Here is a 26,624-nt window from a genome sequence, read left to right as displayed (position 1 = left end):
AATACTGGAATCATTTCTATTTAAAATTATAACTATTTTTTTTTTTGTCGTTATTGGGGCTTGAGCTCTGGGCCTGGGCACTGTCCCTCAGCTTTTCAGCTCAAGGCCAGCCCTCTACCACTTGAGCTGTAATACCACTTCATCAATCTAATGTTTTGAATGAGTTTTCAAAATGTCTTCATTGGAAATTAATGATTCTGCATATAGTGAAAAGCCACTTGGACATTATCTAGAAAGGGAGTGAAAATATTTCAGTCATTTGTGTAATAGGGGGATTTAAGGAATTTCTTTCTCTAAAATAATTACTATTCTCTAAGCACATTGCTTTTGTGTCTTTACCTGTTCAGTGTACTCTGACCAGGAAGGTTTTTTGTTTTGATTAACTGATGTATCCTCATTGCCTAGACTAGTGCTGTGCATTAGTAAGCATTGAGTAAATGTCATTGTTCAACTTTAGTTGGAATATTTAAATAGTTGAACAACAGGGGCAAGATTAGATGAGTGGCAAAAAGTTATAAGAGTAAATCAGTTACGGAGAGGTAATTCTTAATCAGAACCTTCTTTTTGAATATACACATTTTTAGGAGTGTTGTATAGATTAATGCCTTAATACCTATACTGTTTCCTCTTCCTTCACATACTCCTGCCTTGTAAAATTAAATTGTTAGCTCATTTCAGATGTCACCCCTCCTTTCACAGAGATTTTTATGCCCTTTTAAATTCTCATACTTTGTTTTTTCTACATTTCATTATACTTTAGAAAATTAATTTGTTATATAAATGTCTTCTACCAGAGAGCAATGATAATGCTTTTCATTTGTAGTTATTTCTGTTAGCAGCAGGCTTTTGGGGAATTTTGATCTTAGTCTGACTGGGTATTTAATGACTAAGGACTAAATTTCAAGAAGTAAATCCACATATAGGTGGGTTATTTTTGTATTCTTGTTTTTAAAAAAAATATTGTCAAGGTGATATATGGTTTCATAAATAACGTACTAAGTATGTTTCTTGTCCAACTTGTTAACCCTTTCCTCATTTTTCTCCCACTTTGCTTCACCTCACCCCCCTAGCTAGACAGATCATTTCTCACAATACTCTTGCAAGTAGTGCAGTTGCATTGGTTCCCCCCTTATCCTTTGTTTCACCATTCTGTTGCTCTCCTTCCCTTCTCTAATTCAGATAAATGTATATACAATACCCAGGTTACCAAAATCAAATGCAGTGTCAACAGGGGATAAATCATAGGTGAAAAAAATACAAAAGAAACAAGAAATCACATAGTACATTGAGAACAACAACAACAAAGAAAAACCTCCTGTGTCTATGTCTTGGAGTTCATTTCACTTAGCATCATTTTATATGGTCATAGTACATAGCTATGTATTCTTATTTTATTCTATTCTTTTTTATTTATTCATTTAAATGTAGTGCTAGGTACTAGGAATATAGTTGAACAGATACTTGGTAAAAATTATGTACTTAGCCTTGTTCTGGTGCTTATGGTGGTATTAGTGGTAGGTGTTTAATAAAAAATGGCTTAGACCCTAAGATAGACTTTATTGTCAAATAACATCAGTGCATCCTAAAAAATGGGGTACAAAGTATAATAAGCTAAAGCTCAAAAGATGATAAAAAGAAAGTATCCTCATACTCAGTGCAAAGTCGATATTCATGTTTTAGGGTCTCAAGATGTTTTAATGCAAAGTAGCATTTGAGGTGGATTCTGTCTAGATGATAAATAGTAGTGAGTGTTACAATAACAGATAAAAATCAAGCTACAGTGGTAAGATGATGTAGAATAGGGGACACAGTAGATAGTTGTATTATGATATTGATATCTAGGGAATTGCTATTATAAGATAGGAAATGTATTTTTTTTTTTTTTTGGTCCAGTCATAGGGCCTGAACTCTGGGCGTGGGCGCTGTCCCTCAGCTCTTCAGCTCAAGGCTAGCGCTCTACCACTTGAGCCACAGCGCCACTTCCGGCTTTTTTTCTTTTTGCTTATGTGGTGCTGGGGAATCGAACCCAGGGCCTCATGCATGCAAGGCAAGCGCTCTACCACTGAGCCACCTTCCCAGCCCAAGATAGGAAATGTATTTTTAAGAACTATGATAAAGGATTTTGGTTGCAAAATGAGTTTCTGTAGGCAACATAAGTAGTAAAGGCTTGATGTCAAAATTTTATTTGGTTTCATTTTTCTTAGTGCAAAGCTATAGTTCAAACTAATGAATTCAGGTGAAAATAATAGACATTGAAGTTAATTGTACTGTAGCTTTCTTAATAGTTTTAAAAATTACTGTATACATAGATATGAAGAACATTGTAGGGATATGACTTGTGAATTTTAAGTAGATTAATAGTTAATTATATAAAATATTGTCTTAATGTCCTCCCTTTAGGGCCGGGAAGAAGATCCACATGAAGGCAAAATGTGAGTTTATGTTAATTATTAAAAGGAAAGTAAAATACTGTAAAACTACTAATTTAAAAACTAGCCAATAAGATCTTAAAAGTTTTTTTGGACTGACATACAGTTAATTAAAAAAAAAACAAAACATTGACTTAGAAAATTGATGAAGTTTTTAAGGACCTAATAATGAAGTCTTAAGTGAATTGTGGCCTATACTTGTATGCACTTCTCCTATTACCAAATTAAAGATTTTCTGTTAAATGCAGTATTAGTAACAATAAATACATCATAATTCTTAATTCTTTACATTTTCTTTTAGTCTTTTATTGATTATTTGTAATAGTCCTTTTTTTTTTTTGTGGCCACATGTTTGATATTTGCGGGAGTGGGGGGCGCTGTTCCTGGGGTTTGAATTCAGAGTCTGGGCACTGTCTCCAAGTTTTAATGTTTTTCTAGAGGCTAGTTGTCTATACTTGAGCCACATCTGCACTTCTGGCTTTTTTAGTAGTTAATGGAGATAAAACTCTCATGAACTTTCCTGCTCCGGACTAGCTTTGATGCAAGATCCTCAGATCTCAACCTCTTGAGTAGCTAGGATTGAGCCGCAAATTCAGGTTTTGGTTTTTTTTTCATTTTCCTTTGAGAGCTTTAATATTTTTAGCAAGGGATTTTTTTTCATAATCTTTTTTGTCCTTTGTTTTTTTGTTTTGTTTCATTTTTATAACAAAGTTTCACTGTGTAGTCCAGGTTAGCTTCAAGCTTTTGGTCCTACTATTTCTACTTCTCAGGTGCTGGGATTATAGGTATGCACCTCTACAGTGGTAAACTTTTCATGATCATTTTATTTGTTTTGTTTTGTTTTTTGTGGGTCGTGGGGCTTGAACTCTGGCTTTGGGCACTATCCCTCAGCTCTTCAGCTCAAGGCATTCATGATCATTTTAGATTGGGTTTATGTATATGAATTTTTAAAAAATATCTTAATCATTAATTCTAATTCTATCTTGTTCAGTCTATTTTAATAGATTATCTTCTGGTAATCTTTCAGTGTATTTTTTTTCTTAACCATCCTATCTATTTATGGATAGGATTCAAGGCTTGCCTCATACTTGCTTATTTTATAACCATTAGAACTTTAAGATGAATATTCTATTTATAATTAACTCAGTTCTTTATAATTCCTTAAGTAGAATGTATGTGGTAATTTTCTAGTTTATTTTTCTTGTTGTCCTATAGATGGCTTCTAAGAGACCCATTTAATAAGACTAAACATATTTGTGTTACTTTGAAGTCTCTTCTCCATATTTGCAGTTGCAAATTCTATTTAATATGGAGGAGTCAGATAATGCAAGCAAATGAAATAGATTATGTTGACATATTTCTGATTTTTCCAAATATAATAATTTTGTTTTGTTTTATTTTTGGTGGTTTGGTGTTTTGAACCTGGGCCTCAGGCTTACTAGGCTCTACAACTTGAGTCATACTTCCCTCCAGTCCTTTTTTTTTTTTTTTTTTTTTTTAGTTATTTTCCAGATAGATTCAAGTGCTTTTGCCAGGGTTGTACCTGAGCCCCTGATCCTTCTACCTAAGCCTCCCTCACAGTTGGCATTATAGGTGTGAGCTATTGTTCCTGGCCATACATAATAACCTTGTTCTTTATTATTTTCCTTTTCTGATAAAGATCAAGATACGTAGACCTATTTACCTCTGCCAAAAAACAAGTTTTAAGAGTGGTCCTACACCGTTGGCAACTTATATTTGCTCTTGGTATTGGGGATGATGGTTGGAAGTAGAAAACTAGGAAGTTTTCTGCTCTTGTAAGGTGACTAAGTTGGTATACAGCATTTGACTAGTATTAAGAAATCTTCCTTTTCAAGAAAAACTACACAAGCTCTTTTTAGTTGTTTCTATTTTAAATATTAGTGTAGCTTTATTAAAAAGAACAAAACATTCCCTTATTTAAAGCTATATCCAGTTTTCTCAGTGTCATGTATAAACGCTGCTTCCATTGAGAAGTTTTTTCTTAATACATATTGTTTTGAATTTATACTTTCTTTTTTTAATTTTTTTTATTTTTTTGTTTTTGTTTTTTTGTCAGTCTGGGGCCTGAACTCTTGACCTGGGCACTGTCCCTCAGCTCTTCAGCTCAAGGCAAGCACTCTACCACTTGAGCCACAGCACCACTTCTGGCTTTTTTCTGCTTATGTGGTGCTAAGGAATTGAACCCAGGGCCTCATGCATGCAAGGGAAGCACTCTACCACTGAGCCACCTTCCCAGCCCCACAAATTTATACTTTCTTATGTGGTGTATCATATGCTAAATTTATATTTTTGGTGGTATTTTTGTATGCGTCCTCTCTTTAGTTTCTTAAGGCAAAGATTATGACAGTGAAACATTTTAAATTCTTTAAAGTATAATTGGTAACATCAGCAAGTTCTTTGAGATTAAACAGACTGTATAACTGGTTCAGCTTCTTCAAGTTCCCATTTCCCTGATGGCAATGCCAAAGTAAAGATTTTATCTTCTAAAATCTTTCTTGAATGTGTGCATTCTTCTCAATTCTGTTTTAGGTCGTTTTTATATACTAGCCTTTCATATAACAAAGACCTTCAAGTAGATCTCCCCAAAAGTGTCTTCTGATAGCCATAATGAATTATATCTAAGTACATTATTTGATAGTATTGTTTTCTCATCTAAATCTGTAATTAATTCTATACCATCTTTATCTTAGCAGATCTTATCAAGACTATTTGTTCTGACTCTTGCCATCTTGTACTAGTCTATTATTTGTCATTTAAAATTTTGTATAGTGTTTATCAGTATTCTAATACATGATAGTTATTTTTTCCTTGATGCCTTTTCTCAGGCTGCTTCCCAAGCCAGGATTCCCTTTAATTTACTTATACTGTTATTTATTTAAATCAATGAGTTTAAATGAACTAAATCATCTGTCATCATTTCCTCTACTCACTAAAAATTGGCCCCTTCTTTCTCTCATTCCCAAACTGTTCTTAACCATATACCAGCAATACCTTCTTTTTCTAACTAGAGTACGGGTTTTCTAAGACCAGGGACTCATCTTTTTAATGCTAGTGCAGACCACATACTCAATAATACAAATTTTACATGGGAGTAACTTGAGAAAATGATAGTGCTGTTTTTGCCGTCAGGCTTTCTTACGCTAAAAATTCTCATTCATCTCTAAATACCATGAAAGCTTTTTTTTTTTCTAACTAGAAGAATATAGGATTGGTGTTGGAAGTTATTTAGTTCATTGTCTACTGAATATAGAAATCCTGTTACAGCATTTGTAACTAACTGGTGAGCTAGACTATACTTGAATATAATAGGGAACTTCACAACCTTTTGAGTGAGTCTACCCTGCTTTAGATGTTGTATACTTGCCTTTTATTATTCACAGTTTGTAGGAGGAGCACTAGAAAATCTGAGTTAGTGAGCTAATGGTAGATATATTGCTGAAATGGTTTATTTATATATATATATATATATATATATATATATATATATACACACACACATATATAACTGTATTTTTGTACCTTTTCTAGTAATAACATGAATAACTTAAGTAGTATAAACAGACTAAATTTGTAGCACTAGATTTTAGAGCACTTATGTTTTAGTCTTATAGTTTCCAACATAGATGCTAATTAATTATTATGAATACTTGTAGACCCCAAGAAGATACAGCAAAGTGGTAGAAAAGTTATCTGGAATTACCAACTTGTCACTAACATGTGCCAAGCAAGACAATAATGGGCTATAATGTAAAAGATTTTAAGTACTTTGGTGGCTAAGTAATTTTAAGTAGGATGGTTTATTTGATAGTAAAAGTTAAATACTTGTTTTTATAATGCTTTGCTTGTGATGGTGATTCCATAGAAGTTCCATTTCAGGACAGAGTACTGTTGTTTACTCATGAGTTTTGATAGGCTGTTAGCTCAAATAGAACTAGAATATGAAATTCTTTTTTTAAATTGTTAATACTGATACCTGCTTCTTTTTCTTCTTCTTATTTTCTGGCTTTCAATAAAGTATGCATCAGCATCTTGATTTATTAGCCAAGTCAGCTTATCACATATTAAAATATGCTTATAAATATGAGAAAAATAAATTTGATTTGATTTAATCAAATTTGTGTAGCATTTCTAAAGTGGGTTCTGCCTACTACTGCTACATTGTTTTATATCATTCAACCCTTCAAAAACCTGTTATGATATAAACATATAACAGGTGTTATCAGGGGTAAAATTATTTGTTTTTATATTAGTAATTAACATAGAAAGTTCAGTTTTCATTTGATATTTTCTATATTTTGTTAAAATTAAGCATAATAAGTTTATAAAATATAACATGTAAATGGAATGAAATAATTCAATCAGTTGCATTTATTTCATGTTAGTTTGAATTACTATTAGATTGGTTTAATTTTGTCATATGGTAGCAGCAAAAGTACTGTTGATTTACCTGTCTAATTTTTCTCTTTTTAAGATGGTTCCATGGGAAGATTTCCAAACAAGAAGCTTATAATTTATTAATGACAGGTACTTTTATAATCACTTGCCTTTTTAAACATTTTATTAAAAAAAATATAAAATCAAACCACCCTCTATAGTATACTGATCACTTAATATATACAAAGTATATTTTCTTGCCCAGTGCTGAAAGGATTATATTTTCTTGTTTGTTTTTAGTGGAATTATACACATAGTTTAAAATTTTTTTGGGGGGGTTGGTCATGGGGCTTGAACCCTGAACTCTTCAGCTCAAGGCAAGCATTCTACCACTTGAGCCACACTGCTACTTTCAGTTTTCTGGTAGTTAATTGGAGATTAGTCTGAGTAGCTAGGATTATTTGTGTGAGCCACCAGAGCCTGGCTTATGTAAAATCATTTGAAGTATATTTCACTTCTAGCTCTAGCTTTTGACCCTGTCTCCTTTCTTACATGAACAGCTGATGATAATTTTTTTCATTTGTTTCTAGAAGTTTTCTGTGGCTATATGTATGGAGGTATCTATGTATAAATATACATCCACTTACAGGAACATGCAACATATTTTTAATGTTAAGCTATATATTGGGAAATTACTCCATATTTATAGGAAAACATTTTTATTGTTCTTTTAAGTGATTAAACTCTGTTTTTATAAATAGTATAATTTTCCAGGGCCCTATAAAAACATGGGTGTTGCTATCATTCCTTTCTCATTCATTTAGAGCAAATAGTCTTGTATTTCTAGATACTTGTGGAATTATAATTGAGCCCTATAAAATGTTCATTTGAACTTTTCCTCAAACGATTGTAGTTATAAGGAAATTTGTTGCTAGAGGCTTATTATTTAAAAATACAAACTTTCTTGTTATTAAAATATTTTAAGGTCAAAATGTAACTGCCAAATATTTATTTAGTAAATCATATCTTATACAAATCTGAGACAAATTCAATCAATGATGCATAATTTAGAAGGGATAGTCCTTTAAAAATTGTTAGTTTATATATTTGGTTAAAATGATTATTATAGCAAATCAACTGATTATTAAACATAAGATCTGAATTACTTTTTTAAAGCCATAAGGCATTGCATTTTAAATTTATACTTTCCTCTTTTTTTAAAATAAGTTTTTTATTGTGAAAATACCATACAGAGGGTTTACATTTACATGACCAAGATAATGAGTACATTTCTTATCAAGCATTGTTGCCTCTTCCTTTGTTTTTCCCCTATCATCCCTGCCTTCCCATCTCCATGACTACACCCCCCCCCCCCATACTTTCCTCTTTTGAGGGATTTTGGGCACTTTCTTTTTAGTATTAGGACTTGAACCCAGGGCTTTATGCTTCCTTGAATAATTCCCTCTAACTTTTTCCCAGTTCTTTTAGCTATTTTACAGTGGAGTCTTTCATTTATGCCTTGACTGTGATACTGCTATTTATGTTTCCTACATATTTGCAATGGCATTTGTGTACTGGAATGGCATTTGTGTACCATGAGCCCAACTATTGGTTGAAATTGTGTCTTGAGAACTTTTTACTTTGGCTTACCCTGAACTGCAATTTTTTTCAACCTTTATATCCTAAATAACTTTTAACTTAGAGCCTTGAGCCTCATGCTGTCTTGAGGCAGGTTTTGAAGTATTCAGTGTATAAACTTACATTAAGTGGGCTCAAAACATGAAGAATATGATATTACTATATGACAGTAATAGAGTTTATACCAGAGTCACATGCCATTAACTTTCAAGGTAAGACCAGAAATTTGTTTTAATGAACTTAGGATATAAATTAATATCTGGAACTTACCACCGAATATTTGAAGCAGCCAGTCTTAGACATGTAAAAATGAAAAGTTGCTCAGCTTATTTTTATTACTTTGTATTTTCTTTGGGTCATATGTTTGTGAGAAGATTTGGTGGAATTTTAGTTCCTGTAGCATTTGAATGTTTAATTTTGCATGAAATTGCTTCCTTCCCTTTTTTAAAAAAATTATTATTTTTATTTGAAAATGCTTAAAACAGAGGGGTTACAGTTACATAAGTCAGGCAAAGAGTACTTTTCCTTTTGGATAATGTTGCCCCTTCCCTCACTCTTGTCTATTCTTAAGAAATATAAGAGAACCAGGTGCCAGTGTCTTACTCCTGTCATCCTAACTACTCAGGAGGCCAAGATCTAAGGATCTCAGCTCAAAGCCGGGGCAGGAAACAGCAAGAATCTGGAAGTCAAGCTGTGGCCCCAGTGGTAGGGCACTAGCCTTGAGTACTAAAGTTAAGACAGCACTTGAGCTCTGAGTTCAAGTACCAAGACCAGCACAAAAAAAAGAAACTTAAGAGGGTATACTAGATTTTTTTTTGGGGGGGGTCTGGTCATGGGCTTGAACTCTGGGCCTGGGCGCTGTCCCTCAGCTCTTCAGCTCAAGGCTAGCTCTCTACCACTTGAGCCATAGCACCACTTCTGGCTTTTTTCTTTTTGCTCATGTGGTGCTGAGGAATTGAACCCAGGGCCTCAGGCATGCAAGGCAAGTGCTCTACCACTGAGCCACCTTCCCAGCCCGGTATCCTAGATTCTTGACACCAAGGTTTGTTGGATAAACTTAGAAACACTTTGCCTATATTAAGTAAGCTATTTTTGATATTAAGCCTGGAATTTTCAGTTTAAATTTGTTTACTTTTTACTTCATTGTATTCAACATGAGGTTACTTGATGATGGCAAGTATCTTGGCTAGATGTTAATAATTTATACAAAACTACATCTGGTTTTGTAAGTAGTGCATTCTGCTTTCCTAAAAACATCAAGCTCATATCTTTTCTATGTCATTGGGAATTAGAAAAGGAAAAATATCTGCATGTTAAGAAAATCATTGCTAATTAAGAAAATTCCATTGTTTTTATAATTAATGAGAAGAATTTAATATGTAATTGGTTTCTGTGTATCTTTAAGGATAATAAGTATTGAATCAAATACAATGCACAGTTACCTTTATAAGTTTAGAGTACAATTCTGGTTTTTATGTTTTAGTTGCTAATTGGAAAAAGTATAGGCTATTCTTAGGCAGAACTTTTTAACTTTAAAAATTTTTCTTATTGTTTCCCTTTAAGCACCCACACTCTGCCAGAATGTGCCTCTGCTTTTCTAAAACTTGTCTGTTTGCTTTCTTGCTTGCTTACTTAGTAAAGCACTGCCAATCTCTTAATAAGGAAACTTACAGAGTAGCACCTATAGCTACTATCCCAACTATGACAAATGTTATTGCTACTAAATTTTTGTTTTGTATTTATGAGATGAAGCTGACAAGATATAGTTGAAAAGAAACATGGTAATGAATCACAAACCAGAAAATTGAAAACTATTATCTTAAAAATGTCGTTTCTGATGAAAAGTAACATAGTTACAAGTTTGAATGTACTTTGTTATTAAACTACTTAAATTATATTGGATAATTAGAGAATAAAACTAACAGCTTAATTTTTACAGTTGGTCAAGTCTGCAGTTTTCTTGTGAGGCCCTCAGATAATACTCCTGGTGATTATTCACTTTATTTTCGGACCAATGAAAATATTCAGCGATTTAAAATATGTCCAACACCAAATAACCAATTTATGATGGGAGGCCGGTATTATAACAGGTAAATCACAAGAAAGATTTATTATTTGGTCTTGATAAGGTATTAACTTCAAAATTGTTTTAATATTGCTTTTTTTTTTTCTTTAAACTGTAGTTTGTAGTTAGGGTGTCAAGCTTTGGGCTAACTTCTTCGTGCAAGCTGGTGCTCTGCCAATTGAGCCACACTTCTAGTTTCTTCATTAGCGTTTAGTTTAATAGTAGATATGTCCAAGAATTGTTTCCACAGTATCAAACAAATATAAATTAATAACTTTTTTCTTCTAAAACATTTTGAGTTAAAAAATTCATATTATTTGTAACATATTTGCTAATTCTGTTGTCTGAGGGAAGAATAAAACATCTAATCTAGGAAAAAGATTATATATAAAACAGTCTGAGTCATTTCAATAGGAAAAAAAGGTTTTCTAAGTGTTTTGTTGGATTTGTCCAAATGTCATCTTTAATTGGGTTGCTGATTTGATATTTCTGTGTTATGATTGGTTCCTATTTCAGCAATGAAAATAAATGTCTCAAAACTCAGAATTAACTTTAGTTGCTTGATAAGGTAAACCAATAATGGAAACTTTGTGTGATAGAATGTCAGTATTTTTTTTTTTTTGCTTTGAAATAGAAAACATTTAATTTATTTTTTTTTTATTGTGAAAATACTGTACAGAAGAGTTACAATTACATGGGCAAGATAATGAGTACATTTCTTATCAAGCATTGTAGCCTCCTCCTTTGTTTCCCCTTCCCATCCCTTCCCATCCTTCCCACCCCCTCCCGCCCCCACCCAATCCTCCCACCTCCCCCCCCACAAAAGTTGTAAAGTTCGTTTTTCGACATAACGACTTGTACATCTCATTGTTGCAATGGGTCCACTTGTATCCCTATTTAAATGATTTGTTTTTCCCCTTCCCCTCCATAAATTATACCAATATCAAATACAGTGAAAGCAGGGGTTATACTGTGGGGGAGGGACATACAAAGCAACAAAGAAATAATCTTATAAATGTGTTAGAAACAATGGCATGAAAGAAAAAAAACATTTGAATACATATCTTATGGTTCCTAGGTTTGCCCACAACTTAGTTGTCAGAGTGCAGTTGTTTTCCTGTCTTAGAGACTGTGCATGATCCTGATACTTGCCATCCTAATGCTTGGATACCCCGTACAGCAGTATGTAGCCCAATGAGAATTCCCCTCAGGTCTAGCTTAACTTAAATACATGAAAGATCCAAAAACTGTTGTTTGAAAAACCAAGCAAAACAGGATCCATAGACAGATTCTTCTAGTTGCTTGCCAGAAGTTCAGTGGGCAGTTAGAAAATACCAACTGGATGATGTTTAGTTTATTGTTCCCTTCTGAAGACCTCATGTAAAGCAGCTTGAGTACCTTCTATATTATGATCTGCGTTTTAAACAATGTCACTATCAAACCCAGCTAGCTGAGTTCTACATAAATTAATTATTTCCATTGTCCAGTTTTCAGTTGGAATACTTATAATTTGAAAACATATGGACATATATTATTAACTGAATATATGTCTAAGTTGACTTTTTAAAGATAAAATAACTGACATAAATTTAGTTTTTATTGACCTAAATTTCCTTAGGGAACCCTGCAAAGTTAAGACTACACACCAGAGACTTTTAGTAAAATTTGTAAAAGTAGTAATCTTCGTTGATGAAGATCACTATGGAGCAAGGAGAAAGAAGTATTAGGAGTACATTTCTTTTTAAATTATTGAGAATTATTAGTCTCCTGGTAAATGAAGATTTTTTTAAAAAATGATATGGACAGTAATTTGGTAGGCTTGATCATTCCCCAAATCTTTTAGCCTTCGATTCCCTAGGAATATACGCTTAATTAAAAAAAATACATTTTTTAAAGCAAGGCTAAAATTATGTTTCTGATACATAGAAAATGGCAGTTTCCATATAAGTAGGGAAAAAATATAAGCACTAATATCAGCAGTTACTCCTAGGAATATATTTTAAGAAGGTAACTCTTTAACTATACCACTGACTACGTAGGTATGAATATGCATAGTAAGATTATTCAGTTGTCTTATTAATTGTACATTAGACTTTTGGTTAAGAGAATAGTTATTTTTCTCTCACTTAGAAACATTTTTGACATTCCTCTTCAAAATTTTAGATAAAAAGAGAGACACTAATTTGGCATTAAATTTAATTCATTTGTGAGATATACTTCATAGATCTCCTGAATTACGTATATTAAAGGAAAAGATACGATTTGTGAATGATTTGCATTCAGGCTGGTTTGAAAACTAATAAATTGAGGGGATATACAAAAACAAACTGAAGTCAGCAGAAAGAGCATAGGCCAGATAATGATCAGAGAAAAGGAAGATTCTGGTGAGACTTCGAGGACATTAACACTTATCTAAGGTTCCCAAAGAGGGGTGCACCTTTTCATGCACTTACCTGAAGTTACAGGACACAGTTGTCTTTAGAAATTTATATTTGTTTCACAAATGTATCTATGTTTAACATGTGTTATGGTTTTCTCATATGTAAGTTTGTTGAGTTCATGGCCAAAACTTACTTGGAGTATCTAAGAAATCTAGGTTGGTTTCTTGATTAGTTTCTTAGACATCTATGGATCTGAACTAGAGTATTTTTTTAAATTTGTAAGTCTGATGGATAAAAACCTGTTAGTTGCCACATACTTTTTAAAATCTGTTCTCAAACATTCAGGATTATATTTCACAACAGACTCCATGAACTATGTTCTTCTATCTCAGTTACATTGCAACATTGAGGTACTGCAGAAATCTGTTTTGTTTTATTTTGAACACATACTATGTGTACAAATTCATGGAGTCTCATTAAACATTTCTGTAGCTATGCATATCATGCATTAGTCATATTTACGCCTTTTATCCACCACCCTATGCAGCGAGCAACCTGTGATCTTCATAGATATGATACTTTTTATGTTAAAAAACACTCATTATGTTGGTGTGATCATATTATTTTCAGTTTGTGGTTTTCTTCTGACAGTCTTGGATTTGTGTGATAGGTATATTTTTCCTTTAAAAATTTATAAAGTTTCATGTTCTTTTTATCATAATATTTGTACTTGTATTTTCCCTTGATCTTCTGGTTTGTGTTAAATATAACTCCTGCTATTTAATATTTCTCCATACTCTTTTTGAAATTAACTAGTATGTCTTGCAAGTCTTTCATTTTATTATTATTGTGTTTATTATATTTTATTGTATCATTATTATATTTATTACTATTATATCTTATACACACATGCATAAGTAATCTAGATATTCTCTCAGTAGGAAAAACTATGAGAAAATGTCAAAGGGTAGATTAAATAAGATCTGTTTGTAGGAAAATTCTCTAGATAACTATCCCTGTAATATGTTAAGGGAAAACTTAAAATTTCATTGCTTAAATATTCATTATATTGAAATGCCTACTGTTATACAGTAATACTTTTATATAGTTAAAACCCTCATTATGGCATATTAAATTTATAGTTAAATACATTTATGTTAAAAGACATTGTTATTTTTATTTTCAGTTTTGTTTTATTTAATAATATCAGATATGTAAAACATTGATAACACTATTTAAATCAGTTATCAGTATGCTTTCATTTTGATATACAAACAGATAAAAATAGCTCCTGATTTTCTTTTGGCTTCCACTTTTGCCTTCTATTTATTTATTTTATACTCTAAGTAAATCTCATGTAAATGTAATCTGTATACATCATGTTTTAGCTCTATTTCCAAAATAAATGGCATTTGTCAGTTCTTTATTTTCAATTTGTTATACCTTTTTTTTTTCCCCCAAAAGTCATGGCTTTATTATCATTTCCTCACTGATGGATGACTGTTTACTACCCACTTGATTTGTGTAGGAAATTAGAATCTCTGACTTAAGTATTGTGGTCTGTAAATATATTAAAACATTGTTTTTCTAAAATAATAGTTATGACCATATAGTCTGTATACTCTGGATATGTGCATTGAAAAGGCTTGTGAACAGATAATCTTGATAACAGGGTTTACTTGTATTTTGAGAGATTTACATTTTTTTTTTTTTTGGTGAGGCACATTATGTCACAATGGTATTTTGATTTTGACAGCATTGGAGACATCATAGATCATTATCGAAAAGAGCAGATTGTTGAAGGGTATTATCTTAAGGAACCCGTACCAATGCAGGTCAGTATTGTTTTTCTGTTTTTGGTAATTAATATTTTATTTTTAAATGTCTTTTTGTGATATATGTTTGGTATTGTCGTAAAACTATATTTCACAAATATTTTTGCAGTTAAAGTAGGTCAAACTCAGTTATTCATGTTCTTTAAAATAAATTTTAAAGAGATAATTAGGAAATCCCTGGCTTTATTATGACAATAGTAGTGGTTTGGGTGCAAAGTTAAACTAGGGCAGTAGTAAGCAAGTATGGATAAAGCACAGTCAAGCTTATTTAGATAAGCGTGGTAGGTAATTTAAGGCAGATGGATATCAAGTAACTTGGTTGAAGCCACATGGAATAGTATGCAGGGAGACTATGATTCAGACTCACAGAACATGTGTCCAAAGTCCAGACTTTTAACCATTTTGAAGTATAAACAGATCTCAGGGAAAGCTAAGTTAGGGAGCTGAAGTATTGACTAACAGAATACGTTGAGGTTTTGAATGGACAGAGAAAGGATGGGCAAATATAGTTCATAATATTCAATATACATATGTGAAAATAGAACTAGGTGATTTGAGGGGACAGATGGAGCTGGGAGAGATGGGGGAGGATGATGGAAGGGTTTGACATTGATCAAGATTAGTTGTACTCATGAACTGATCAGTTGAAATGAAACCGCTTTTTACAGCTACTTAAAGATAATTAAAAACTAAAAAAAAAACGTAATACAATAGGATTTAGGACCAAGAAGGATTTAAATTTTTATTTTTTGCTCATTTGTCTGTAGTTTTAGGACAAGAGAGCATGCCCCTATATTATGTAAAAATTGTAGTAAAAATGATAGAGTGGTGGTAGGGTGGGGCAGTAGGTTCCTAGAGTAGACAATAGACTGTGTGGCTGAATGGTAGAGCACTTCCATAGCAAGTGTGAGACCCTGTGTTCAAACCCAACTACGGCATAAAAATACCAAAAAGGAAATAATTTTAAGTTTAGAATTAAAGATTCTAGTTAGACTATGCCAGTAAATTTTAACATGTCTTTACTACAGTGATTTCCTTAATGATTTGTTTATACAATGTAGTTTTCAACATTCAATTACCATTTGGGTCATAAAATTTAAGGAATATTTTTGTTTGGAAGAGTAGGATAGGACACATTTTTGTCACAATATATTAAATGGTGATTCAGTGTTTTCATGGATGAGAATATCATATGTTATGTTCACATTTCTCTTTCTCTTTTTACTTTTTTTCTTTCAAAAATTTTTTTGAGGCAGGGTCTTATACATAGAGTTCTTAGATCTTGTTAGGAGGCCTATCTTTGTCCTAGAGCTCACAGTCATCCTGCCTTTGCTTGAATAATAAGCGTGTACCATTGTGCTGAAAAACAGCTAAAGCAAAAACAGCCTTTTTTCCTCTCTTAGAGTTCTGAGGGCAGTTAATTCTTTACATTTGTTTCTCATACTAATGAAAATATTAAAACTCTTCCTGTCATTTTTTTCTTTACAATTATAAGCGCATATGCAATTAAGAGGTTTTTTAAAAAATTTTTTTAACTCTGTTCAATGAAAGCTAATAAAAAGATAACAAAAAACCTCAGACTTTTTTTTTGAAAGATACTGCATTACTTGGCAACACATTAAAAGAACCAAAAGGTGATGCAATAAAAATTATTTCACTGTTACATCATTCTCTAAGCTAGAATGAATAAAGCTTTTCTGTAAAAGGCCAAATACTAAATATTTTAAATTTTGTGGTCATTCATTAGAATAATCAACCACTAAATTTCTGATAGACTTCAAAAAGATTGTGGACAATATAAAGTTTATGTACAAAAACAGGTTAATAGGGTAAATTTAGCATACAGGCCGGTTTGCATCAGCTACACTGGTAATTCATGCTTCTATTTTCTTTAAGTCATACCAGTTTTTCCATTCTAAGGAATGTTGTCAAGTAATAATGAAATAGCTCTTAGGATGATGAAAGAGTAGAATGTCTCAAAATACAAGAGAAAGATGATGGTAAAATTTTAATATTCAATCTTAGATTTGTAAGATGATTGAATGGACCTATAACTTGTCAAGCACACTGGACTAGAGGTAGGATCTTCTAGTCCATCCTGTATCCTCAATTTGCAGGGTAGATTACTGGTCAGTGAAGAGTGTATTTTATGAAGAGTGTGTTTTACTATGTTTATCATTTGTTTTAATAAAAAGTAGCCATCCCCATTTTTTTCCGGTCCTGGAGCTTGGACTCAGAGCCTGTGCACTGTCCTTGAGCCTCTTTGTGTTCAGGATAGTGCTCCAACACTTGAGCCACAGGACCACCTTATGGCTTTTTCTGAGTAGTTTATTGGAGATAAAAGCCTCATGAGCTTTCCTGCCCAGACTGCCTTTGAACTGCGATCCTCAGATCTCAGCCTCCTGAGTAGGAGGCTAGGATTACAACTTGAGCTACCTGCACCTGGCTTCTCCATTTGTTTTAAGTGAAGCCTTTGAAGGTGAAAAGGAGAAAGAAAGTCTTACCTGTCATGTCCTCAATAACTCCCCCTGGTTCTATGACTAGCAACTTTCTTCTCTGTTTCTTAACCCACAGTCTTGATCTCTGATGGTAAGAAGTGAAAAAAGGAAAATAAAAAGAGGAAGTGATTACAGAAAAATAAACAGGTTCAGTGGACCCTGATATTAGAATTGAAGATTTGTGACATAATTATTTTTCTTACTTGCAGCATTAAGCAATTAATGTCAGTTGTGGTATAAGGTATTATATATATGCATTTCTAAAAATTATAATGTTAGGCAAACTACAGGATTGGAAGGGTAAGGTGGAATTAGGTGTATGATTGTGACATAAATCAGGGACTTAATAAAATGTAGCATAAATTAAAATACACTAGTATTTGAAGATACATAGAAATGTATTAACTACAGCACTTTAGCATGAATAAAACATAGTGTGGATATCAGAAAGTGTTGAAAGTTGTGAAGTTGTAAAAAGAAAATTATCTGAAATTAGACCAACCATAACAATAGGCATGAATGGGTATGATAATGTAACTGCCTTGGTGGACTGAGGAAATTGTGAGGTATTTGAGAATTATATTTTGGTTGTTCCTGTGTGTCTTTAGTTCATTTGGGTGCAGTTTTCTGTGTTCACGTCACATACCTCTTAAACAAATATGAATTTCCTTGATGATCAAATTTATTACTTATTTGTTGGAAAATACAAAAAACTAACCTGTGGTTTTTAAAATAGCTTATTGATTGCCCATGAGATACGTTCTTGGGAAATAATAAGGACATTTTTCTGAGAATATTTTTGGAAACTGAAGAATCTTTTTAATCTATGTATATCTGCATTTTAGAATTAAAGGTCTTTTGTTTTGTTTATTAATAGGTAATATTAAAATTAAGTAGTAATTTTAATTTATGTTAAAATTCAGGATCAGGAACAAGTGCTCAATGATGCTGTAGATGGAAAGGAAATCTATAATACAATTCGTCGTAAAACAAAAGATGCTTTTTATAAAAATATTGTGAAGAAAGGTTATCTTTTGAAGAAGGGTAAGTGAAATTTTAAAGCTAAGGATTCAGTTTAATATTTTACTGTTAAAGTGTTTGATAGAGACATTGTAAATATCACAAAACTTACTTTTATATTTAATAAATTTCTTTGATGTGAATTATTAGTAATAGATACTTATTTAGCTGTATTGTTAAGTTCACACTTCAAGGAGAGTCTTTAGAAAGCACACTTAAATTGTTCATAAATCCTGACGTAGTATCCAGTAAAGGTGTTTAATCGTTTCACCCTTTCTCATGCTCTCTTAGAGATAACTCCTTGTGGCCCTTAGCACATTTATGGGGTTGATGTTCTTATTTATTTTTTTAATTGGTTAAATATTTTTAGTGTTTGTACAGTGGCTTGAACTAAGATCCTGGGTACTGTCTCTTACCCTTTTTGCTCAAGACTGGCTCTATCACTTGAGCTACACTCTACTTCAGGTTTTTTTTTTTTTGGTGGCTAATTGGAGATAAGAGTGTCATGGAATTTCCTGCTTGGACTGGCTTTGACCCATAATTCTTAGATCTCAGCCTCCTGATTGGCTAAGTTTATAGGCATGAACCACTGGTGCTTGGGTTGATTTTTATATTTAGTCTTTATATTAAGATTAGTTGATATAATTCATTCTTGTATTTACCAAGAATTTTTCCTTAGAGTAGTAAACTGTTATTCTAAAATAACAATTTAAAGATTTCATCATAATACAGTCTTTGAAGATCTAGTAAGGCCATTGTCATTTACTCTGTGATTTATTGAAACAAGCAATGATAACATAAGACATTTTTAATGGAACGTTTTGTCATTGTATAAGCAATGGTATGTTTTTGGAGTTTTAGAAGACAAGTTAAAATAATGTTAATTTTTATTTTCAGGAACAACAGTTTTTATTTTAAAATTACTGTTTTCCAATTTAAAAACAATTATTTGCTAAAAGAAGCAATTATTTTTTAACAGGCAAAGGAAAACGTTGGAAAAATTTATATTTTATTTTAGAGGGTAGCGATGCCCAGCTTATTTATTTTGAAAGTGAAAAACGAGCTACAAAACCAAAAGGACTAATAGATCTCAGTGTATGTTCTGTCTATGTTGTTCATGATAGTCTCTTTGGCAGGTAAGAAATTGTTTTTCTATTATTTTGTACTCTTTTGGAATTGTCTTAAAAATGATATGTACAGCTATTGTTGAAACATAAATCTGTTTTAATAGTGTTATACTATTTAAATTTGTCATATTTACCTCTAAGGATAATTTTTGATTTTCTTATTTCTAACCTATATATAAAATATCTACTCTAGAGAAATCTTTGGAGTGGTATTTCTTGTAGTAGCATTTGAATCTGATTTGTGTATAGTGTGTTTTAATTTCTCTGCCACTTTGGGTGACTTAATTTGATTCATTAATCTTTTCCCTGCTTTTATTATATTCCTTGTTAACTTCTAAGTATATTTGAAGTGCTAATATACTTAATTTTGCTAGTTCCCAAGTTAATCAACATTAGAAAAAATTACCTAAAAATTTAGTTCAGTTGGAAAAAAAGATATTTCAGATTGGAAATAGAATTTTTTCCTTATTTTATTTCAAGTATTTTAAAAAAACAAATAAATGTAAATGCACAAGCTAAATTCTGAACATTACAAATCTAGCTTTGCCTTTATTCTTAATGTGTTATCAATAGTCCTTTTTATAAGTACTTGCTACTTTTAATACCAACTGAAGTATTTCATAGCTTCATCTGATCTTGATATCCTTTTATTTTCCTGAAACCTAATATTTCACAAAAAGAATTATTTACAAGAACCAAACAACAACAACATCAACAACAAAAAACAACTCAAAACACAAGTTTGGTTAAGGTAGACTCCCCCCCACCCCTAACAATATGGTAATTTACAGAGTAGAACAAATGAGAGTAAAACTCTCCACTGATCATCTTCTTACAGAAACATCGATTTGAACAACTATTTCTAATTAGGAGAGCTAATTTTAGGAGAGCTTAGGAAACCTGGTGAGATCACTGTACCTGGTTACAGCATAAGAAAAGATTGAATGAGGCTAGAAGAAAAGAGTTATCAGTGGGGCTGGGAAGGTGGCTCAGTGGTAGAGCGCTTGCCTTGCATGGATGAGGCCCTGGGTTCGATTCCTCAGCACCACATAAGCAAAAAGAAAAAAGAAAAGAGTTATCAGTATCACTCCTATGCTATCCACAAGCAATTTGTCTTAGACAGACAGATGCTTCCTGTTTGGGAGAGGGAATTAAGTATAAGCCTTATACATAGAATCCAGTATGAAGCCTGGCACAGTGAAACTCATTATTAGGTAGATCCCTATTTCCCACTGCTCCCATGCATTGACCCCAAACATTGACTCCACCTTCTTCACCAGGTTTAAACCTGGGACCTCAGATGGATTGGTTCATGTTTCAATGTACACTACTAGCAACCCCTGTGATCTTGTACTCTGTCCTTGGGTCTACATTGATTCTTGAGACTATTAATGCCAGGTACTACCTAGCTTAATATAACACTTGACAGGCATGTGATTACTTTCATCATCCCTGAAGACCAAAACATAGAAAGCTTGAACAGAGAAGTTAAGCACAAGATTTTGACTTGGATGGGACTGCCACAGCAAAACCTAACACGAAGGCAGAATACAATGACCATGTTCCCAGACCAGAAACCATGGGGAGCCTTTGGATCTGCCCATACTTCAGTCAGTAATCTCTTGGCGTTGTGGGATAAACTTGGCATCTGGTCCACATCAATTCCAGATGGCAGTGATTGAAGACCTTAAATGTTAACTATAGTAGTGTGGATTTTGTACTGCCTTTTTGCTATACTGTTCTTGGTGGGCTATGGGCACTAGGTTTGAATAATCCTGTCGGCCCTCATTGTAACCTTGGAGTGTACAACCACCTTTCCTTCCCCCAGCCTCAGTTAGCAAACATGAACAGAATAATGGCATGCAGGAAGGAAGAGGGGGTAATGGAAGATAGGTCCAAGTTGTTACTTCGGAGTTTATGGATAGACAGTGAGACCCAGTGCTTGGCTGGATCCTTATCTACATCAAGATAAACTATGCTTTCCAGTACTACCCCAGGGTCATTTTGAATGACATACCATATGTAAATTTGGAATAAACTTGGACATGGGACACTAGTGCTGAAATCTGCACAGGATCAGAGATAGTAATAAACACTGTCCAATATTTCTGGGAGCAGTACAAACAAAGCCAGATTATGGAAACAAGTCAATACATAGTACGTTAAAGTATATAGATATTATTCATAGATAGATCAACCAGCATCAAGAACTTGAACGGGGGTAGGCATGGTGGCATATGCTTGTAATTCTAGTTTTTGGGAAGCTGAAGCAGGAGGATCAAGTATTAAAGATCAATCTGCATTACATAGTGAGTTTTAGGCAACCTTTGGCTACATATCAAGACCCTGTCTCAAAAGAGATTGGGTGAACATACACATATACAAACCCATGGTGTCAGAAATTGATCATGTGGTAAGTAATTTGTGTAAACTGTGGTACAGAATTCAAAATAGCTCTTTCAAGGAAATTCTGAACTTCAAGAAAATATTCAGGAACAATTTAGTGATTTATCCAATAATTATTTACTTTTTTGGTCTGAGTTTGAACCTAGGACCTTGTATCCTCCCTTTTTTGAGCTTTATGCCTAACTTCTAACAGAAAAGTTAATAGGCAGATTGAAATAATTTTTTAAAATCAAATGGAAACATGGGAAAATGCAGCAAAGAGATTCCTCTCCTGTCTCTTCCATATGCCTAATGTAACCTAGTTGAAAAACAAAACAAATAGGTATCTACAGTAAATAAACGTAATATAAATACAATGGAATGTACAACGGAAGGCAACAGTAGCAGAATCAAACAAAAAGGCAGTGAAACTCTAAGATTAGTTAAATTATACAGTTGAGTTTTTTAAAAAAGGGAAGAATGATTTAAGGTCATCATTTACTTTCTATGCAGTTTCTGTTGAAGGTTACTTTTTAAGAATTTCTTAGGAATGATGTTTAGTGATACTACTTAAAATCAGATAGGAAATGCTATGTTCATGAGACTTAAGCTCAGGTCTCTCATTAAAACCACTTTTTTGGGAAACATGCTAATTTAGCATCAACTGTTTTTTTGTGCTTTTCTGTAGAGTAGTTGAGAAGCATGAAACGCCAAAGAAAGCAGCATCTGTAAGGTATATTTCAAAGAAGTGAGAAAACATACTGAGCATATAATAGGACAAATAAAAATGGCTTGATACCAGATTGTTTTGTTATAAAATGCAAATACACAAATATAAAAGTGGACAGTTTGGATGAATTTCTATGAGCTTTATTGTGTTTTCAGATATATTTGAAACGTGTATTGTGTAAGCATAGAGTTTCATCTTTTTTTTTGGTCATTCGTGGGACTAAACTCTGGGCTGGGCGCTGTCCCTCAGCAATTCAGCTTAAGGCTAGTGCTCTGCCACTTGAGCCACAGCACCACTTTTTGGCCTTTTTTGCTTATGTGGTGCTGAGGAATCAAACCCAGGATCTCAGGCATGCAAGACAGGCACTTTATCATTGACGCACCCTCCCAGTCCCCAATACTTTTTTTTTTTTTTTGCCAGTCATGGGGCCTGAACTTTGGGCTTGGGTACTGTCCCTCAGCTCTTCAGCTTAAGGTTAGCTCTCTACCACTTGAGCTACAGCGCCACTTCCGGCTTTTTCTTTTTATGTGTTGCTGAGGAATCAAACTCAGGGCCTCATGCATGCGAGGCAAGCACTCTACCACTGAGCCACCTTCCCAGCCCCCCCAAGACTTTTATCATTTAACTGAAGTTTTATGTCCAAGAATGTAGAAATCTTCTCCAGTAGGTGATTCCATGTAGATACTGATGTTGAAATATTGGCGGTTATGGACACAACTAACATTGCTGTTTCCCTGAAATGCAGCTGCCTATGTTTCAAAATACTAGAGATCTCTGAGAACCATTTCTTTAAGTTTTAGACTTTGATTACTGGTATGCATTAAACCGTAACTATTTCAGAAGCATAAATTGAAGACATTTCAGTGATATTCTAGTGAACATTTAGGTTGAAGTTTTTATACTTTCTTCTTTCCATAGACAGGATCTTTCATTGAGTTAGTATTTTTCTTCCATTTATGATGTTTTATTGGGTTTTAAATTTTAGATTGGCAGATGTTTCAGTCTTTCATTATTTTCATTCTCATTCAGATGGTTTCAATAGATGAATTTAATAGTGTAGAAAATTATAAAATTGAAATTACCCTCCATCTGCCTATAGATAATCACTACAAATATTTTTGGTATAAGAACATTTTTAGTGTCTTCTAAATGTATATGAAAAGGTTTAGATTTGCTATGGACAATTAAATTCTGTTTTGATTTTTAGTAACTTTCTTGTTTCAAATACTTTTAAAAGTTACAAAGTTCTTTAGTTTACACTTTGAAAGATGTATGTAATTATTTTATTTTATTTTATTTTTTTGTCAGTCATGAGGCTCGAACTCTCGGTCTAGGCACTGTCCCTGAGCTCTTCAAGGCTAATGCTCTACCACATAAGCCACACTGCTACTTCCAACATATCCAATTTGATAGTACTAAGTTTTAAAATATATGCAGATGATATTTTTTCTTTATAGGAAAGATCTGGTATAATGAAACATTTCTCCAGATTATATTCATATAAATTATAGAATTATATTGTACGGTTTTATGAAAAAATTCAATGCTTTTTATTGATTCTGAATAATGTTTTCTGGTTTGTTTTTTAAAGGCCAAACTGTTTTCAGATAGTAGTTCAGCACTTTAGTGAAGAACATTACATCTTTTACTTTGCAGGAGAAACTCCAGAACAAGCAGAGGTAAGATCTTTATTTTGTAAGCTGTTAACCCATGTTTTCTTATTAAGTAGAACAGAAAATTAATTCATTCCAGAAAAGGGATAAAATAATGCCTGAAATCGATTTGTCTTAAGACATGAGAATTTTGATATTTAAAAATGTTTTGAAATAGATATACAAGTGAAGGGATAAGTGGATATTATACTCCATTTAAAATTGACCTTTAAATATGCTATGTTGAATTCACTTGAGAATGTTCTTACAAAATCCTCTCTACATATAGGCTATAGTATTTCTGGGTGTTCAGTTACACTTTTTCTTGAAGCTTTAATGTTTCTGGTTGTTCAAGTTCGTGTATGATTATAGCTACATTTCTGCTATACTCTATGGAAAGAACTTAAAGGAGCTGTAAGAGGTTAAAAAAATGGTTCTTTTGGAAATATAACAATCCCAACCCTGGATATAAGCAGATTTTCTTAAAACTGGGATTTTAGGATGAATCCTTGACTCAAAAATTATAAAAATATTTTACTTGGAGGATAAACTTGACAAATGAGAAATTGTTTTATGGGTTGTAAATTAAGTCTTTGTAAAATAGTTCAACTATATACTCATTTTCCTCACTTACGATAAAAGTCTAGTATTATGTTTCCCTAAGCTTTAGATTAGAAAAATAAGATTCAAAATAATTTGCTAATTTGATTATTTTTAGTGGTGTTTTTTCAGGAATTATTTTCTTATTTTTCATTCTTAGAATTTTATTATCTTTAAGTAGCTGTTCAAAGGGGTTACCATTCAACAAATCACAAGAGATCTCAATTGATGTCACCCCTTGTATCCTCCCCCATCCCCACAACCCAACCTCTCCCCTCAAATTTCCTAGTTTCATATGATATGCATTCAGTATTAGGAATGTATTATTTACCTTCCTTTTTAAACTATATGAAATTGGGTTAGGAATAGAAATTTAAGCTTCACTATCATACTTTCTAATTACTTTTTACCATTTACCCTCTTTCTAAATGAAAAGTGTGCTACATGCTTTGATTATATTTCAGTTTTGAAAGCCTCACTTAAAGATGTTTTCTCGCAATATTTATTCATAGATTTTTCCATATTTGCACATTCTTCTTAAAGTAAAACTCTTCTTGAGTTTCCAGTTTTTGTTGGTTGATGGGCTGTGGGGTCTCTTCTGTATTTCTAAATGCTGTTGTAACTGATTTGGGTTTAAAGAAATTCTGTGAAGATTGATAGAGTTCAGGCTGAGGTATATGTTACAGGTTGTAGTTCTAGTCTCTGTGGAGGTACAGGGAGAAGGATCAGGAGTTTCGACTAGTTCTTTCAAACTTAGCTAGACTCTGTCTCAAAAAGAAAAGGACAAAATAAAGAGCCTAGAGCATGACCCGAGTATAGAGCATTTGTGTAGAATGTTCGAGGTTTGGGTACAAAAAAACAACAGAACCACTAGGTACAAAAAAACAACAAAACCACTAACCTGTACCTTTTGTCTTGTTTGTAAGTTTATTTGGGGGAGATGGAGAGGAGGGAGGGTTGCAGAAAAGGTGGGACAAAGGGTGAACAAATGCTGTAGTATACTTGCTAGACACTACGTTGAAAATGAACTACACAACTTGAGAGAGGAATGGGAAGGAAAAACGAAAGGTGGGGAAGGGGTGGACACTATTCAAAATGAAATGTACTCATCACTTGACATATAACAGTAACCTCTGTGAACATCACCTTTACGGTAACAATAATATATACGTATGTGTATATATATATATATGTATATATATATATATATATATATTATTGTTCAGACTCATTGAAATAGTCAACAAACTAGAGTGTACAAGCCTTCCAGCTACATGTATAAGCTAAACAAATATTTACCTTTTAAATACATGTGAATTGTTCTTTTTCCAGCACAAAAAATTTAAATGTTAATTAAATGTGATTGTTAGTATCATTTTGATTAGGCCAAAGGGATTTTTAAGAACCTAGCACTGTATTTAATAAAGTTAGAAATAACTCAAATTGTGTGAGGTTTAAATGTTAACACATAAATTATTAGTTGGCTTTGCATTTGGTCCTCCTCCTTACAAAATGTATCAATTTGACTTTTGTCATAGCTTGCCTTAGGTATTAAGAGCATTTAGGTGTTAGACCATAATATTTGTGTTAGGTATCAAACATGTTTGTTTGGGAGAAGCAGTTTCTTTAATATATATTTTAGGTGTTTGATGTTAGACATTTGTTTGGGAGAAACAATTTCTTTAATATATATTTTGCTGTTTGGGGCAGTTAATTATCTACCCTTTGCTGTATATTTAAGACTAATTTACAGTTTCTACATAAATTCATGCAGTTTTGGACGAGCTATAGTAATTTTGGTTATTCTACTTTATTTAGGCCAAAAGAAATTGTAGTACAATATATTCTAGGATTACCAGCCTAGAGAAT

At 32.8% G+C, this 26,624-nt stretch overlaps 1 protein-coding gene across 1 annotated transcript in view; it reads left to right on the top strand.

Moving 5' to 3' along the window:
• Rasa1 (RAS p21 protein activator 1) overlaps positions 1-26,624 on the top strand; it is a 77,564-nt gene that overhangs the window by 32,525 nt on the left and 18,415 nt on the right. The window contains exons 6-12 of the mRNA XM_070031138.1: positions 2,401-2,432; positions 6,922-6,974; positions 10,402-10,552; positions 14,665-14,743; positions 18,165-18,285; positions 19,241-19,397; positions 24,095-24,182. Of these exons, the coding sequence (XP_069887239.1) occupies positions 2,401-2,432; positions 6,922-6,974; positions 10,402-10,552; positions 14,665-14,743; positions 18,165-18,285; positions 19,241-19,397; positions 24,095-24,182 (681 nt within the window). The remainder of the gene's footprint in view (positions 1-2,400; positions 2,433-6,921; positions 6,975-10,401; positions 10,553-14,664; positions 14,744-18,164; positions 18,286-19,240; positions 19,398-24,094; positions 24,183-26,624) is intronic.

Source organism: Dipodomys merriami, unplaced genomic scaffold (assembly GCF_024711535.1).
Source record: "Dipodomys merriami isolate MVZ:Mamm:240054 unplaced genomic scaffold, mDipMer1.0.p SCAF_20, whole genome shotgun sequence".
NCBI classification, from domain to species: Eukaryota; Metazoa; Chordata; class Mammalia; order Rodentia; family Heteromyidae; genus Dipodomys; species Dipodomys merriami.
Note: the sequence above shows the minus strand (reverse complement) of the source record. Positions and strands in the feature narration are given on the sequence as shown.